This window comes from Rhinoderma darwinii, chromosome 12 (assembly GCF_050947455.1).
Source record: "Rhinoderma darwinii isolate aRhiDar2 chromosome 12, aRhiDar2.hap1, whole genome shotgun sequence".
Lineage (NCBI taxonomy): Eukaryota > Metazoa > Chordata > Amphibia > Anura > Rhinodermatidae > Rhinoderma > Rhinoderma darwinii.
In genome coordinates, this window is record NC_134698.1 from 1,066,361 (window position 1) to 1,085,463 (window position 19,103).

The following is a 19,103-nucleotide window of genomic DNA, read 5'->3' on the forward strand; positions in this document are numbered from 1 at the left end:
AGGAAGAGGTCAGGGGGTAAGGGGCAGGTAATAATGAGAGGTCAGTGGGTACGGGGCAGGTAATAATTAGACGTCAGGGGGTACGGGGCAGTTAATAATTAGATGTCAGTGGGTAAGGGGCAGTTAATAATTAGATGTCAGTGGGTAAGGGGCAGGTAATAATTAGATGTCAGTGGGTAAGGGGCAGTTAATAATTAGATGTCAGGGGGTAAGGGGCAGGTAATAATTAGACGTCAGTGGGTAAGGGGCAGGTAATAATTAGATGTCAGTGGGTAAGGGGCAGTTAATAATTACATGTCAGTGGGTAAGGGGCAGTTAATAATTAGATGTCAGGGGGTAAGGGGCAGGTAATAATTAGATGTCAGTGGGTAAGGGGCAGTTAATAATTAGATGTCAGGGGGTACGGGGCAGGTAATAATTAGATGTCAGGGGGTACGGGGCAGTTAATAATTAGATGTCAGTGGGTAAGGGGCAGTTAATAATTAGATGTCAGGGGGTAAGGGGCAGTTAATAATTAGATGTCAGGGGGTAAGGGGCAGTTAATAATTAGATGTCAGTGGGTAAGGGGCAGGTAATAATTAGATGTCAGTGGGTACGGGGCAGGTAATAATTAGATGTCAGTGGGTAAGGGGCAGTTAATAATTAGATGTCAGTGGGTAAGGGGCAGTTAATAATTAGATGTCAGGGGGTAAGGGGCAGTTAATAATTAGATGTCAGTGGGTAAGGGGCAGGTAATAATTAGATGTCAGTGGGTAAGGGGCAGTTAATAATTACATGTCAGTGGGTAAGGGGCAGTTAATAATTAGATGTCAGGGGGTAAGGGGCAGTTAATAATTAGATGTCAGAGGGTAAGGGGCAGTTAATAATTAGATGTCAGGGGGTACGGGGCAGGTAATAATTAGATGTCAGGGGGTAAGGGGCAGTTAATAATTAGATGTCAGGGGGTAAGGGGCAGGTAATAATTAGACGTCAGTGGGTAAGGGGCAGGTAATAATTAGACGTCAGTGGGTAAGGGGCAGGTAATAATTAGATGTCAGGGGGTATGGGGCAGTTAATAATTAGATGTCAGGGGGTAAGGGGCAGGTAATAATTAGATGTCAGTGGGTAAGGGGCAGGTAATAATTAGATGTCAGAGGGTAAGGGGCAGTTAATAATTAGATGTCAGTGGGTAAGGGGCAGTTAATAATTAGATGTCAGGGGGTAAGGGGCAGTTAATAATTACATGTCAGTGGGTAAGGGGCAGGTAATAATTAGATGTCAGTGGGTAAGGGGCAGGTAATAATTAGATGTCAGTGGGTAAGGGGCAGGTAATAATTAGACGTCAGTGGGTAAGGGGCAGGTAATAATTAGATGTCAGTGGGTACGGGGCAGTTAATAATTATATGTCAGTGGGTAAGGGGCAGGTAATAATTAGATGTCAGTGGGTACGGGGCAGGTAATAATTAGACGTCAGTGGGTAAGGGGCAGGTAATAATTATATGTCAGTGGGTAAGGGGCAGGTAATAATTACACGTCAGTGGGTAAGGGGCAGGTAATAATTAGATGTCAGTGGGTAAGGGGCAGGTAATAATTAGACGTCAGTGGGTAAGGGGCAGGTAATAATTAGATGTCAGTGGGTAAGGGGCAGTTAATAATTAGATGTCAGTGGGTAAGGGGCAGTTAATAATTATATGTCAGTGGGTAAGGGGCAGGTAATAATTAGATGTCAGTGGGTAAGGGGCAGGTAATAATTAGACGTCAGTGGGTAAGGGGCAGGTAATAATTAGATGTCAGGGGGTAAGGGGCAGGTAATAATTAGATGTCAGTGGGTAAGGGGCAGTTAATAATTAGATGTCAGTGGGTAAGGGGCAGGTAATAATTAGATGTCAGAGGGTAAGGGGCAGGTAATAATTACATGTCAGTGGGTAAGGGGCAGTTAATAATTATATGTCAGGGGGTAAGGGGCAGGTAATAATTACATGTCAGGGGGTAAGGGGCAGGTAATAATTAGATGTCAGTGGGTAAGGGGCAGTTAATAATTAGATGTCAGTGGGTAAGGGGCAGTTAATAATTATATGTCAGTGGGTAAGGGGCAGGTAATAATTAGATGTCAGTGGGTAAGGGGCAGGTAATAATTAGACGTCAGTGGGTAAGGGGCAGGTAATAATTAGATGTCAGTGGGTAAGGGGCAGTTAATAATTAGATGTCAGTGGGTAAGGGGCAGGTAATAATTAGATGTCAGAGGGTAAGGGGCAGGTAATAATTACATGTCAGTGGGTAAGGGGCAGTTAATAATTATATGTCAGGGGGTAAGGGGCAGGTAATAATTACATGTCAGGGGGTACGGGGCAGGTAATAATTAGATGTCAGTGGGTAAGGGGCAGGTAATAATTAGATGTCAGTGGGTAAGGGGCAGGTAATAATTACATGTCAGTGGGTAAGGGGCAGTTAATAATTAGATGTCAGTGGGTAAGGGGCAGGTAATAATTACATGTCAGGGGGTACGGGGCAGGTAATAATTAGATGTCAGTGGGTAAGGGGCAGTTAATAATTAGATGTCAGTGGGTAAGGGGCAGGTAATAATTAGATGTCAGTGGGTAAGGGGCAGTTAATAATTAGACGTCAGTGGGTAAGGGGCAGTTAATAATTAGATGTCAGTGGGTAAGGGGCAGTTAATAATTAGATGTCAGTGGGTAAGGGGCAGGTAATAATTAGATGTCAGTGGGTAAGGGGCAGTTAATAATTAGACGTCAGTGGGTAAGGGGCAGGTAATAATTAGATGTCAGTGGGTAAGGGGCAGTTAATAATTAGATGTCAGGGGGTAAGGGGCAGGTAATAATTAGATGTCAGTGGGCAAGGGGCAGGTAATAATTAGATGTCAGGGGGTAAGGGGCAGGTAATAATTAGATGTCAGTGGGTAAGGGGCAGGTAATAATTACATGTCAGGGGGTACGGGGCAGGTAATAATTACATGTCAGGGGGTACGGGGCAGGTAATAATTAGATGTCAGTGGGTAAGGGGCAGTTAATAATTAGATGTCAGTGGGTAAGGGGCAGTTAATAATTAGATGTCAGTGGGTACAGGGCAGTTAATAATTAGACGTCAGTGGGTATGGGGCAGGTAATAATTAGATGTCAGTGGGTACGGGGCAGTTAATAATTAGATGTCAGTGGGTAAGGGGCAGTTAATAATTAGATGTCAGTGGGTAAGGGGCAGTTAATAATTAGATGTCAGTGGGTAAGGGGCAGGTAATAATTAGATGTCAGTGGGTACGGGGCAGTTAATAATTAGATGTCAGGGGGTAAGGGGCAGTTAATAATTAGATGTCAGTGGGTACGGGGCAGTTAATAATTAGATGTCAGGGGGTAAGGGGCAGGTAATAATTAGATGTCAGTGGGTAAGGGGCAGGTAATAATTAGATGTCAGGGGGTAAGGGGCAGGTAATAATTACATGTCAGTGGGTACGGGGCAGGTAATAATTAGATGTCAGTGGGTAAGGGGCAGGTAATAATTAGATGTCAGTGGGTAAGGGGCAGTTAATAATTAGATGTCAGTGGGTAAGGGGCAGGTAATAATTACATGTCAGTGGGTAAGGGGCAGTTAATAATTAGATGTCAGTGGGTAAGGGGCAGTTAATAATTATATGTCAGTGGGTACGGGGCAGGTAATAATTAGATGTCAGTGGGTAAGGGGCAGGTAATAATTAGATGTCAGGGGGTAAGGGGCAGGTAATAATTAGATGTCAGGGGGTACGGGGCAGGTAATAATTAGATGTCAGTGGGTAAGGGGCAGGTAATAATTAGATGTCAGTGGGTAAGGGGCAGTTAATAATTAGATGTCAGTGGGTAAGGGGCAGTTAATAATTAGATGTCAGTGGGTAAGGGGCAGGTAATAATTAGATGTCAGTGGGTAAGGGGCAGGTAATAATTAGATGTCAGGGGGTAAGGGGCAGTTAATAATTAGATGTCAGTGGGTAAGGGGCAGTTAATAATTAGATGTCAGGGGGTACGGGGCAGTTAATAATTAGATGTCAGGGGGTAAGGGGCAGGTAATAATTAGATGTCAGTGGGTAAGGGGCAGGTAATAATTAGATGTCAGTGGGTAAGGGGCAGGTAATAATTAGACGTCAGTGGGTAAGGGGCAGTTAATAATTAGACGTCAGTGGGTAAGGGGCAGGTAATAATTACATGTCAGGGGTACGGGGCAGTTAATAATTAGATGTCAGTGGGTAAGGGGCAGGTAATAATTAGATGTCAGTGGGTACGGGGCAGTTAATAATTAGATGTCAGTGGGTAAGGGGCAGTTAATAATTAGATGTCAGTGGGTAAGGGGCAGGTAATAATTAGATGTCAGTGGGTACGGGGCAGTTAATAATTAGATGTCAGTGGGTAAGGGGCAGTTAATAATTAGATGTCAGTGGGTAAGGGGCAGTTAATAATTAGATGTCAGTGGGTAAGGGGCAGTTAATAATTAGATGTCAGTGGGTAAGGGGCAGGTAATAATTAGATGTCAGTGGGTAAGGGGCAGTTAATAATTAGATGTCAGTGGGTAAGGGGCAGGTAATAATTAGATGTCAGTGGGTACGGGGCAGGTAATAATTAGATGTCAGTGGGTAAGGGGCAGGTAATAATTAGATGTCAGTGGGTAAGGGGCAGGTAATAATTAGATGTCAGTGGGTAAGGGGCAGGTAATAATTAGACGTCAGTGGGTAAGGGGCAGGTAATAATTAGACGTCAGTGGGTAAGGGGCAGTTAATAATTAGATGTCAGTGGGTAAGGGGCAGTTAATAATTAGATGTCAGGGGGTAAGGGGCAGTTAATAATTAGATGTCAGGGGGTAAGGGGCAGTTAATAATTAGATGTCAGTGGGTAAGGGGCAGGTAATAATTAGATGTCAGTGGGTAAGGGGCAGTTAATAATTACATGTCAGTGGGTAAGGGGCAGGTAATAATTAGATGTCAGTGGGTAAGGGGCAGTTAATAATTAGATGTCAGGGGGTAAGGGGCAGTTAATAATTAGATGTCAGTGGGTAAGGGGCAGTTAATAATAACATGTCAGTGGGTAAGGGGCAGGTAATAATTAGATGTCAGTGGGTAAGGGGCAGGTAATAATTAGATGTCAGTGGGTAAGGGGCAGGTAATAATTAGATGTCAGGGGGTAAGGGGCAGTTAATAATTAGATGTCAGGGGGTAAGGGGCAGGTAATAATTATATGTCAGTGGGTAAGGGGCAGTTAATAATTAGATGTCAGTGGGTAAGGGGCAGGTAATAATTAGATGTCAGGGGGTAAGGGGCAGTTAATAATTAGATGTCAGGGGGTACGGGGCAGGTAATAATTATATGTCAGTGGGTAAGGGGCAGGTAATAATTAGATGTCAGTGGGTAAGGGGCAGTTAATAATTAGATGTCAGTGGGTAAGGGGCAGGTAATAATTAGATGTCAGGGGGTAAGGGGCAGTTAATAATTAGATGTCAGGGGGTACGGGGCAGGTAATAATTATATGTCAGTGGGTAAGGGGCAGGTAATAATTAGATGTCAGGGGGTAAGGGGCAGGTAATAATTAGATGTCAGGGGTTAAGGGGCAGTTAATAATTAGATGTCAGGGGGTAAGGGGCAGGTAATAATTACATGTCAGGGGGTAAGGGGCAGTTAATAATTAGATGTCAGTGGGTAAGGGGCAGGTAATAATTAGATGTCAGTGGGTAAGGGGCAGGTAATAATTAGATGTCAGGGGGTAAGGGGCAGGTAATAATTAGAAGTCAGTGGGTAAGGGGCAGGTAATAATTAGATGTCAGGGGGTAAGGGGCAGTTAATAATTAGACGTCAGTGGGTAAGGGGCAGGTAATAATTAGACGTCAGTGGGTAAGGGGCAGGTAATAATTAGATGTCAGGGGGTAAGGGGCAGGTAATAATTACATGTCAGGGGGTAAGGGGCAGTTAATAATTAGATGTCAGTGGGTAAGGGGCAGGTAATAATTAGATGTCAGTGGGTAAGGGGCAGGTAATAATTAGATGTCAGGGGGTAAGGGGCAGGTAATAATTAGATGTCAGGGGGTACGGGGCAGTTAATAATTACATGTCAGTGGGTAAGGGGCAGGTAATAATTAGATGTCAGGGGGTAAGGGGCAGGTAATAATTAGATGTCAGGGGGTAAGGGGCAGGTAATAATTAGATGTCAGTGGGTACGGGGCAGTTAATAATTAGATGTCAGTGGGTACGGGGCAGTTAATAATTAGATGTCAGGGGGTAAGGGGCAGGTAATAATTAGATGTCAGGGGGTAAGGGGCAGTTAATAATTAGATGTCAGGGGGTAAGGGGCAGTTAATAATTAGATGTCAGGGGGTAAGGGGCAGGTAATAATTAGATGTCAGTGGGTAAGGGGCAGGTAATAATTAGATGTCAGGGGGTAAGGGGCAGTTAATAATTAGATGTCAGTGGGTACGGGGCAGTTAATAATTAGATGTCAGGGGGTAAGGGGCAGTTAATAATTAGATGTCAGTGGGTACGGGGCAGTTAATAATTAGATGTCAGGGGGTAAGGGGCAGGTAATAATTAGATGTCAGGGGGTAAGGGGCAGTTAATAATTAGATGTCAGGGGGTAAGGGGCAGTTAATAATTAGATGTCAGGGGGTAAGGGGCAGGTAATAATTAGATGTCAGTGGGTAAGGGGCAGGTAATAATTAGATGTCAGGGGGTAAGGGGCAGTTAATAATTAGATGTCAGTGGGTACGGGGCAGTTAATAATTAGATGTCAGGGGGTAAGGGGCAGTTAATAATTAGATGTCAGTGGGTACGGGGCAGTTAATAATTAGATGTCAGGGGGTAAGGGGCAGTTAATAATTAGATGTCAGTGGGTACGGGGCAGTTAATAATTAGATGTCAGTGGGTACGGGGCAGTTAATAATTAGATGTCAGTGGGTAAGGGGCAGGTAATAATTAGATGTCAGGGGGTAAGGGGCAGTTAATAATTAGATGTCAGGGGGTAAGGGGCAGGTAATAATTAGATGTCAGTGGGTAAGGGGCAGGTAATAATTAGATGTCAGTGGGTAAGGGGCAGTTAATAATTAGATGTCAGGGGGTAAGGGGCAGGTAATAATTAGATGTCAGGGGGTAAGGGGCAGTTAATAATTAGATGTCAGTGGGTAAGGGGCAGGTAATAATTAGATGTCAGGGGGTAAGGGGCAGTTAATAATTAGATGTCAGTGGGTACGGGGCAGTTAATAATTAGATGTCAGGGGGTACGGGGCAGTTAATAATTAGATGTCAGAGGGTAAGGGGCAGGTAATAATTAGATGTCAGAGGGTAAGGGGCAGGTAATAATTAGATGTCAGAGGGTAAGGGGCAGGTAATAATTAGATGTCAGGGGGTATGGGGCAGTTAATAATTAGATGTCAGGGGGTAAGGGGCAGGTAATAATTAGATGTCAGGGGGTAAGGGGCAGTTAATAATTAGATGTCAGTGGGTAAGGGGCAGGTAATAATTAGACGTCAGTGGGTAAGGGGCAGGTAATAATTAGATGTCAGTGGGTAAGGGGCAGGTAATAATTAGATGTCAGTGGGTAAGGGGCAGTTAATAATTACATGTCAGTGGGTACGGGGCAGGTAATAATTAGACGTCAGTGGGTAAGGGGCAGGTAATAATTAGATGTCAGAGGGTAAGGGGCAGGTAATAATTAGATGTCAGAGGGTAAGGGGCAGGTAATAATTAGATGTCAGGGGGTATGGAGCAGTTAATAATTAGATGTCAGGGGGTAAGGGGCAGGTAATAATTAGATGTCAGAGGGTAAGGGGCAGGTAATAATTAGATGTCAGGGGGTAAGGGGCAGTTAATAATTAGATGTCAGTGGGTAAGGGGCAGGTAATAATTAGACGTCAGTGGGTAAGGGGCAGGTAATAATTAGATGTCAGTGGGTAAGGGGCAGGTAATAATTAGATGTCAGTGGGTAAGGGGCAGTTAATAATTACATGTCAGTGGGTACGGGGCAGGTAATAATTAGACGTCAGTGGGTAAGGGGCAGGTAATAATTAGATGTCAGTGGGTAAGGGGCAGGTAATAATTAGATGTCAGTGGGTAAGGGGCAGGTAATAATTAGATGTCAGTGGGTAAGGGGCAGGTAATAATTAGATGTCAGTGGGTAAGGGGCAGGTAATAATTAGATGTCAGTGGGTAAGGGGCAGGTAATAATTAGATGTCAGGGGGTAAGGGGCAGGTAATAATTAGATGTCAGTGGGTAAGGGGCAGGTAATAATTAGATGTCAGTGGGTAAGGGGCAGTTAATAATTAGACGTCAGGGGGTAAGGGGCAGGTAATAATTAGACGTCAGTGGGTAAGGGGCAGGTAATAATTAGATGTCAGGGGGTAAGGGGCAGGTAATAATTACATGTCAGGGGGTAAGGGGCAGGTAATAATTAGATGTCAGTGGGTAAGGGGCAGTTAATAATTAGATGTCAGTGGGTAAGGGGCAGGTAATAATTAGATGTCAGGGGGTACGGGGCAGGTAATAATTAGATGTCAGTGGGTAAGGGGCAGGTAATAATTAGATGTCAGGGGGTAAGGGGCAGGTAATAATTAGATGTCAGTGGGTAAGGGGCAGGTAATAATTAGACGTCAGGGGGTAAGGGGCAGTTAATAATTAGACGTCAGTGGGTAAGGGGCAGGTAATAATTAGACGTCAGTGGGTAAGGGGCAGGTAATAATTAGATGTCAGGGGGTACGGGGCAGGTAATAATTACATGTCAGTGGGTAAGGGGCAGGTAATAATTAGATGTCAGGGGGTAAGGGGCAGGTAATAATTAGATGTCAGGGGGTAAGGGGCAGGTAATAATTAGATGTCAGGGGGTAAGGGGCAGGTAATAATTAGATGTCAGGGGGTAAGGGGCAGGTAATAATTAGATGTCAGGGGGTAAGGGGCAGGTAATAATTAGATGTCAGGGGGTAAGGGGCAGGTAATAATTAGATGTCAGGGGGTACGGGGCAGGTAATAATTACATGTCAGGGGGTAAGGGGCAGGTAATAATTAGATGTCAGAGGGTAAGGGGCAGTTAATAATTAGATGTCAGTGGGTAAGGGGCAGGTAATAATTAGATGTCAGGGGGTAAGGGGCAGGTAATAATTAGATGTCAGTGGGTAAGGGGCAGGTAATAATTAGATGTCAGTGGGTAAGGGGCAGGTAATAATTAGATGTCAGTGGGTAAGGGGCAGGTAATAATTATATGTCAGTGGGTAAGGGGCAGTTAATAATTAGATGTCAGTGGGTAAGGGGCAGGTAATAATTAGATGTCAGTGGGTAAGGGGCAGTTAATAATTAGATGTCAGTGGGTAAGGGGCAGGTAATAATTATATGTCAGTGGGTAAGGGGCAGTTAATAATTAGATGTCAGTGGGTACGGGGCAGGTAATAATTAGATGTCAGTGGGTACGGGGCAGGTAATAATTAGATGTCAGGGGGTACGGGGCAGTTAATAATTACATGTCAGTGGGTAAGGGGCAGGTAATAATTAGAGGTCAGGGGGTAAGGGGCAGTTAATAATTACATGTCAGTGGGTAAGGGGCAGGTAATAATTAGATGTCAGAGGGTAAGGGGCAGTTAATAATTAGATGTCAGTGGGTAAGGGGCAGTTAATAATTATATGTCAGTGGGTAAGGGGCAGGTAATAATTAGATGTCAGGGGGTACGGGGCAGTTAATAATTACATGTCAGTGGGTAAGGGGCAGGTAATAATTAGAGGTCAGGGGGTAAGGGGCAGTTAATAATTACATGTCAGTGGGTAAGGGGCAGGTAATAATTAGATGTCAGAGGGTAAGGGGCAGTTAATAATTAGATGTCAGTGGGTAAGGGGCAGGTAATAATTATATGTCAGGGGGTAAGGGGCAGTTAATAATTAGATGTCAGGGGGTAAGGGGCAGGTAATAATTACATGTCAGGGGGTAAGGGGCAGGTAATAATTATATGTCAGTGGGTAAGGGGCAGGTAATAATTATATGTCAGTGGGTAAGGGGCAGGTAATAATTACATGTCAGGGGGTAAGGGGCAGGTAATAATTACATGTCAGGGGGTAAGGGGCAGGTAATAATTACATGTCAGGGGGTAAGGGGCAGGTAATAATTAGATGTCAGTGGGTAAGGGGCAGGTAATAATTATATGTCAGTGGGTACGGGGCAGGTAATAATTAGATGTCAGGGGGTAAGGGGCAGGTAATAATTAGATGTCAGGGGGTAAGGGGCAGTTAATAATTAGATGTCAGTGGGTACGGGGCAGGTAATAATTAGATGTCAGTGGGTAAGGGGCAGTTAATAATTAGATGTCAGTGGGTAAGGGGCAGGTAATAATTAGATGTCAGTGGGTACGGGGCAGTTAATAATTAGATGTCAGTGGGTACGGGGCAGTTAATAATTACATGTCAGTGGGTAAGGGGCATTTCGGGGTATGTTGTACTCAGCAGTCAGTGGATTCACTGCGGCTCTTCAGTGGTGGAGGGGTATTTAGTGCACCATGGCGGGCACAGTTAGCACACTCTTAGCGGCAGGGCAGGGGTTAAACCTTGAGGAAGGTTCAGGGAGCGGTGGCAGCGCAGAATGTCACTCACCGCTTCCTCCTGCTGCCTGGATCCTTCCGCAGGATGAGGGGTGGAAGCCGCTGTCAGGGAGTGCGAGCCTTCCTTCCCGAATGTGAGTGTTTACATCAAAAGTGTCCGTATACTGCTCAGTAACACGACCGGTGAGGACATTTACTGACGTGTGCAAGTAAATCTATATGTAAGGAAATATTCAGGATGAGGTGGTCACAACGCTCTAACCTATGTCACCACCGGGGGCGCTGTTCCATTGATGTCAGTGAGAAGAATTACCCCTGGTCATATGAGAAAGGGTCAGACGTCATTGTCTATGAAGAGCACAATGTATACAGGTGACTCTCGGCTTCCCCTGTATACACCGTGCGGGCTCATACATGTGGGCATATATCCGGGTTTATGTTTATCACGGTCCTCACGTATGATTGGTAAGATGTGGACTCAGTCCTACTCTACTCTGCGGTCAGGTCACTGTTATGGGCCTGGGGTTGGCTCTCAGTACAGGTTTGGGGTGAGGATAGATTTTGCTGCGGTCATAATAACTAATCTACAGAAATCTCTCCATATGATGCCGGGAGCTTTATATAAACAATCTATAGTCCCAGCACCAGGGACCAGGAACAAAAAAAGACTAAAACTACAAGAGATTTAGAGATTATAGATGGGAATTATAACCGGATCTAGGGTAAACATCACTTTACAGTATAAAATCATCATCTTATCTACCTATACATAATACCAGTATAGAAAGGCCCATTATATAAAGCTGTAGTCACACGAAGAAGAGATATGTGAGGAATATATAGACCTGTGGTCACATGAAGAAGAGACGTGTGAGGATTATATAGACCTGTGGTCACATGAAGAAGAGACGTGTGAGGATTATATAGACCTGTGGTCACATGAAGAAGAGACGTGTGAGGATTATATAGACCTGTGGTCACATGAAGAAGGAGACATGTGACGATTATATAGACCTGTGATCACATGAAGGAGACATGTGACGATTATATAGACCTGTGATCACATGAAGAAGAGATGTGAGGATTATATAGACCTGTGATCACATGAAGAAGGAGACATGTGAGGATTCTATAGACCTGTGATCACATGAAGAAGGAGACATGTGACGATTATATAGACCTGTGATCACATGAAGGAGACATGTGACGATTATATAGACCTGTGATCACATGAAGAAGAGATGTGAGGATTATATAGACCTGTGATCACATGAAGGAGACATGTGAAGATTCTATAGACCACACCCTTTTACATCACTTTTTCTCTGCGCAACAAGCGTCTAAAACACATTATAAATCTGGTATAAGACGTACACAAGTTTTTTGGCGCCTTTAGTTTAGTAACCCCCACCCCCCACCCCCCAGGGTGTCATTCACGCACCACAGATATGGCACAGACTAAGTCCTGTGTTCAGGGTGGAGGTGATGTGGTTGGCACAGTGTAGGTAACAATGACTCTCTATAGTTGGCACGTTGCCGTCATTGGCAGGAAGCTTTTTGTGCCAGCCCCCCCCCCCCCCCTTCGTACCTTAATAGAGTTTGTGGGAAAATGTCTGTGCGTCTCGCAGCTCCTGGTAATGTGACCGGTTACTCATTCACCGGGGCTGTAACTATGCGACTCCCCCAAAAAAAAGATCATTAACCCCTGCACTGCTGGAGGGAAGAGGAGAGAACTGGAGAGGGGGCAGCACAGGCGATGTGTATCCAGAAGAAGTACAATAGTCTCCTCGTGTGCAAGAGCCATTGTGCCCCCCCCCCCAGATTGTGGAGAACCACAAGGCCCAGCACATTATGCCGATAAATGCTGGGATTTGTAGTTCTTCATGCCTCGTCTGGCCTTCCTTCCCTAGTAGATATCCGGGCATGATGTGACTTGTAGTCCCCCGGCTTCGTTCTACACCCCTGGGGGCGCACGTATGGGAATACTTCTGGACAGGCGTGTGGGCTTGGCAGCGCTTGGGTGTAACGCCGCCTGTCAGTGAGGAATTTTGCTGATCCCAAACTCCTCCAGGAGATCTTAAAACTCATTAACGGCAGATTTGTCGTCGTTTTACTGATGTCATCGGAGAATTAACCTCTCGGGGTGGAAATTGACGTTACGTGGAGCAGTTGTCACCGCGTCTGGACACGGCCGAGCTCAGAACTGCGCCGTCCTTTCCCACTAATCAAGAACGAGTGTCGGGGGCTCCGTGTGATTAAACTTTAATGCAATTTTAACTGCAGAAGTTAATTTGTTTTTGCCGGATCACTTTAAAATGAATTCAGAAAAGAAGAGGAGCCGCTCCAGGGACTGCCGGCTGTGTAACTAGTACAATAAAGTACAGATGTAGCTGAGCTGACATTGTAAAATGCTGCAGAACTGACTGTGAAGATGCAGCAGAGCTAATGTTAGCAGATGTAGCAGAGCTGACTGTGCAGCAGAGCTAATGTTGGCAGATGTAGCAGAGCTGACTGTCAGATATGCCGGAGCCGATATATAGAAGCAGCCAAGTTGAGTTTGTCAGATGCGGCAGTGTTGACACAAATGTGAGGACGCTGACTCCGGTGTAGAAGAGCTGACTATCAGATGTAGCAGGACTTAGTGTGCGCAGGTTTAGCGAGGCTAACTTAGATATTATAGAGCTGAATGTCATAAGTGCTCGCCATGTGTAGATGTAGCAGAGCTGACTTTGAGATCTGGAACACCAGCAGGATGTTACATAGGACTGCTGGTAACACCTACTGCATCATCTGTGCTCAGAGGGTTATCATGCTATAAACAGCGTAGTCGGAGGAGTTCAATAACAAATTCAGCTCTGCTATATCTGCCTAACTACGATGGCTCGAAATGCCTCCTGTACCTGCTGCCACCCACCCCTCCGATTCCCAGAGAAATAATTTTAGGAGCTACTTACTGCGACTTTTCTGCATAATGTCCTGGATAATGGGGGTGAAGTTGATTGGTTCGGTCTCGTTTATGTTCATATCGGGGACGGTCATGTTTTTGAGCTTTCCCAGCTCCACATAAGGACCCTCAATGGTGAAATAGCACGGCCGGTCGTCCTGCTTGTCCATGCTGTACAGCACCATAGCGCGCCGGCTCCAGTTATACTGCTGGTGGAGGTGGACAACAAACTGCCCGAGCTTGAGATAGATGGGTCCCATCCTGGTGGTAAACTTGTACTCCTCATCTTTCTCACCAAAACCATAGGCGCTGGCCCCAGCCGTGATCAGAGGGACCTTCCAATGCCCCGTGAAGCGTCCCACCGGGGCAGCCGAATACATACACCCAGGACCGATGAACACGGCCGGCTTGTAGGTGAACTGGAAGTCGACAGCCACCAACGGGGCGGACGCGTCCGAACATCTCCCATATTTATTCTCACTATTCCCGAAGACAGGCCAAACGTTGAGGTCAGCTAGAAGATTGGAGTCATTGTTGATACGTTCGATGGCCAGATTAATGGCCGGTCCAACTCTCGGCAGTGCCCATGGATACTGCGTGTTGGTCTGGGGCAGCACCACGGCCAACGTCAAATTCTGAACTTTGTTGTCTGTTTGAGAACTGCGACCGACGCACCAAACCAACAGCAACGCCAGCGCCCAACCGCCAACCATTTTTAGAGGGACCTTATACTTGGAGTGCCCATACGCCGAGAAGAAAGGTAACTCAGGAGAGGTCGTCAGCACTCTGCGCTCCTTCCAGCCTCGTCCTTCTGCTGCTTATTGCTGCTCCTGCTTTTGAGATACATCTAGACTCCTGTTAATCATCTCCCCGTCTGTGTGTGAGAGAGAGCGTCGCACTCAGCCATTAGATTCCCACTGCTGGAAGTAACTGGAGGACAGGATTCCGATTATCTGGAGGCTGGCTTCCTTTTTTCCTTCCCCTGACTCAATGACAAAAGGGTTGTTATCATAAGCCCTGCTGGTTAACCCTTCAATGGCTGTATACCACAGATTGGGGATGACCCGAAGCATCCAGGTTTCGCCCCAGCTTTGGATCTCAGGCGAATCCACGAGGGGGGCCGTCGGTGAAAGCGCGGGGGAGGCTTTTCTTCCAACCCTGAAACTTGGAGGGCGCCCAGAATTTTACAGAAAAGCAGAACTGAGATATTTGGCTTTTGTTTTCTTTTTCTTTAAATGAAACGAATATTTATCCCGAGGTCGGGTAATTTTCGAAAATTCTAAATAAAATTCATCAGACTGAAAAAGCCAGATTCCCAGGAAGTTCTGCCAGGTAATGACCACAGGACAGGGATGAAGGGAGTTGGCTGGGAGGGGAGAGCGGTCAGGAGGGAGTCGGGGGTGAGGAGGTTTGGGGTACAGAGGACACAGGAGGATGAGCAAGAAAAGGAGGGTGGGAAAGTGAGAATAGGTGGCAGACAGACGGGAAGAAAGGGATTGTGTCAGAGAGAGAGAGACAGGTAACAGGCAGGAGCAGAATGAGAGCGAGAAGAGAACGGAGTATGAAGAAAGCCGGGGGCACAGGAGGGTGTGGTAATACCGAGACACACAAAGTCAGGAAGGTGACAACAGTGGCGGAGAAATGAAGGAGATATCAAGAGTGAGTATTAATAAGAGGGGGAAGAAAGGTACTCAACAAACAACTGGGGCAGAAGGTCAGCAATAAAGACAGGGGAGGGCAGGTTAACGAGTCTCATCGTGGTAACAGTAACATCCAATGGTAGAACAGATATCACAGCAAATTATTACACAAGATAGAAGGGAAAGGAGGGAGTATGAGAGATGGAGAGTATTCTGGAGAGATAGTGTATGAGAGATGGAGAGTATTCTAGAGAGGTAGTGTATGAGAGATGGAGTGTATTATAGAGAGATGGTGTATGAGAGATGGAGAGTATTCTAGAGAGATAGTGTATGAGAGATGGAGAGTATTATCGGGAGATAGTGTATGAGAGATGGAGAGTATTCTAGAGAGGTAGTGTATGAGAGTATTCTAGAGAGATAGTGTATGAGAGATGGAGAGTATTCTAGAGAGATAGTGTATGAGAGATGGAGAGTATTATCGGGAGATAGTGTATGACAGATGGAGAGTATTATCGGGAGATAGTGTATGAGAGATGGAGAGTATTCTAGAGAGGTAGTGTATGAGAGATGGAGAGTATTCTAGAGAGATGGTGTATGAGAGATGGAGAGTATTCTAGAGAGATAGTGTATGAGAGATGGAGAGTATTATCGGGAGATAGTGTATGAGAGATGGAGAGTATTCTAGAGAGGTAGTGTATGAGAGATGGAGTGTATTATAGAGAGATGGTGTATGAGAGATGGAGAGTATTCTAGAGAGATAGTGTATGAGAGATGGAGAGTATTATCGGGAGATAGTGTATGAGAGATGGAGAGTATTATCGGGAGATAGTGTATGAGAGATGGAGAGTATTCTAGAGAGATAGTGTATGAGAGATGGAGAGTATTATCGGGAGATAGTGTATGAGAGATGGAGAGTATTATCGGGAGATAGTGTATGAGAGATGGAGAGTATTCTAGAGAGGTAGTGTATGAGAGATGGAGAGTATTCTAGAGAGGTAGTGTATCAGAGATGGAGAGTATTATAGAGAGATGGTGTATGAGAGATGGAGAGTATTCTAGAGAGATAGTGTATGAGAGATGGAGAGCCTAATAGGGAGATAGTGTATGAGAGATGGAGAGTATTATAGGGAGATGGTGTATGAGAGATAGAGAGTATTATAGGGAGATAGTGTATGAGAGATGGAGAGTATTATAGGGAGATTGTGTATGAGAGATAAAGAGTATTATAGGGAGATGGTGTATGAGAGATAAAGAGTATTATAGGGAGATAGTGTATGAGAGATGGGGAGTATTATAGAGAGATGGTGTATGAAAGATGGAGAGTATTCTAGAGAGACACAGTATGAGATTGAATTTATTGTAGAGACAGAATGAGATGAGTATGATTCTTGGACAGTACTACACAGGTGAGTATGATTCCTGGACAGTATTACACAGGTGAGTATGATTCCTGGACAGTACTACACAGGTGAGTATGATTCTTGGACAGTACTACACCAAGAATCATCCTCACCTGTGTAGTACTGTCCAGGAATCATACTCACCTGTGTAGTACTGTCCAGGAATCATACTCACCTGTGTAGTATTGTCCAAGAATCATACTCACCTGTGTAGTACTGTCCAGGAATCATACTCACCTGTGTAGTACTGTCCAGGAATCATACTCACCTGTGTAGTACTGTCCAGGAATCATACTCACCTGTGTAGTATGGTCCAAGAATCATCCTCACCTGTTTAGTACTGTCCAGGAATCATACTCACCTGTGTAGTACTGTCCAGGAATCATACTCACCTGTGTAGTACTGTCCAAGAATCATACTCACCTGTGTAATACTGTCCAGGAATCATACTCACCTGTGTAGTACTGTCCAAGAATCATACTCACCTGTGTAATACTGTCCAAGAATTATACTCACCTGTGTAATACTGTCCAGGAATCATACTCACCTGTGTAGTTCTGTCCAAGAATCATACTCACCTGTGTAGTACTGTCCAAGAATCATACTCACCTGTGTAATACTGTCCAAGAATCATACTCACCTGTGTATTACTGTCCAGGAATCATACTCACCCGTGTTGTACTGTCCAAGAATCATACTCACCCGTGTAGTACTGTCCAGGAATCATACACTCACCTGTGTAATACTGTCCAAGAATTATACTCACCTGTGTATTACTGTCCAGGAATCATACTCACCTGTGTAGTACGGTCCAAGAATCATACTCACCTGTGTAGTACTGTCCAAGAATCATACTCACCTGTGTAGTACTGTCCAAGAATCATACTCACCTGTGTAATACTGTCCAGGTATCATACTCACCTGTGTTGTACTGTACAGGTATCATACTCACCTGTGTTGTACTGTCCAGGTATCATACTCACCTGTGTAATACTGTCCAGGAATCTTACTCACCCGTGTAATACTGTACAGGAATCAAACTCACCTGTGTAGCACTGTCCAAGAATCATACTCACCTGTGTAGTACTGTCCAGGAATCATACTCACCTGTGTAGTACTGTCCAGGGATCATACTCACCTGTGTAGTACTGTTCAGGAATCATACTCACCTGTGTAGTACTGTCCAGGAATCATACTCACCTGTGTAGTACTGTCCAAGAATCATACTCACCTGTGTATTACTGTCCAGGAATCATACTCACCTGTGTAGTACTGTCCAGGAATCATACTCACCTGTGTAGTACTGTCCAGGAATCATACTCACCTGTGTAATACTGTCCAGGAATCATACTCATACTTATACAGGTGAGTATGTTTCTTGGACAGTATTACACAGGTGAGTATGATTCCTGGACAGTACTACACAGGTGAGTATGATTCCTGGACAGTACTACACAGGTGAGTATGATTCCTGGACAGTACTACACAGGTGAGTATGATCCTTGGACAGTACTACACAGGTGAGTATGATTCTTGGACAGTACTACACAGGTGAGTATGATTCTTGGACAGTACTACACAGGTGAGTATGATTCTTGGACAGTACTACACAGGTGAGTATGATTCCTGGACAGTATTACACAGGTGAGTATGATTCTTGGACAGTATTACACAGGTGAGTATGATTCCTGGACAGTACTACACAGGTGAGTATGATTCCTGGACAGTATTACACAGGTGAGTATGATTCCTGTCCAGTACTACACAGGTGAGTATGATTCTTGGACAGTACTACACAGGTGAGTATGATTCCTGTCCAGTACTACACAGGTGAGTATGATTCTTGGACAGTACTACACAGGTGAGTATGATTCCTGGACAGTATTACACAGGTGAGTATGATTCCTGTCCAGTACTACACAGGTGAGTATGATTCTTGGACAGTACTACACAGGTGAGTATGATTCCTGTCCAGTACTACACAGGTGAGTATGATTCTTGGACATTGCTACACAGGTGAGTATGATTCCTGGACAGTACTACACAGGTGAGTATGATTCTTGGACAGTACTACACAGGTGAGTATGATTCCTGGACAGTATTACACAGGTGAGTATGATTCCTGTCCAGTACTACACAGGTGAGTATGATTCTTGGACAGTACTACACAGGTGAGTATGATTCCTGTCCAGTACTACACAGGTGAGTATGATTCTTGGACATTGCTACACAGGTGAGTATGATTCCTGGACAGTACTACACAGGTGAGTATGATTCCTGTCCAGTACTACACAGGTGAGTATGATTCTTGGACAGTGCTACACAGGTGAGTATGATTCCTGGACAGTACTACACAGGTGAGTATGATTCCTGTCCAGTACTACACAGGTGAGTACGATTCTTGGACAGTACTACACAGGTGAGTATGATTCCTGGACAGTAATACACAGGTGAGTATGATTCCTGGACAGTATTACACAGGCGAGTATGATTCCTGGACAGTACTACACAGGTGAGTATGATTCTTGGACAGTACTACACAGGTGAGTATGATTCCTGGACAGTATTACACAGGTGAGTATGATTCCTGGACAGTAATACACAGGCGA

General features: G+C 44.9%; 1 protein-coding gene across 1 annotated transcript in view; it reads right to left on the bottom strand.

The window, feature by feature from the left end:
* Window positions 1-15,008, bottom strand: part of NPR1 (natriuretic peptide receptor 1) — a 90,039-nt gene extending 75,031 nt beyond the window's left edge. The window contains exon 1 of the mRNA XM_075844674.1: window positions 13,465-15,008. Coding sequence (XP_075700789.1) covers window positions 13,465-14,167 — 703 coding nt within the window. The 5' untranslated portion in view covers window positions 14,168-15,008. The remainder of the gene's footprint in view (window positions 1-13,464) is intronic.
* Window positions 15,009-19,103: the final 4,095 nt, after the last annotated feature.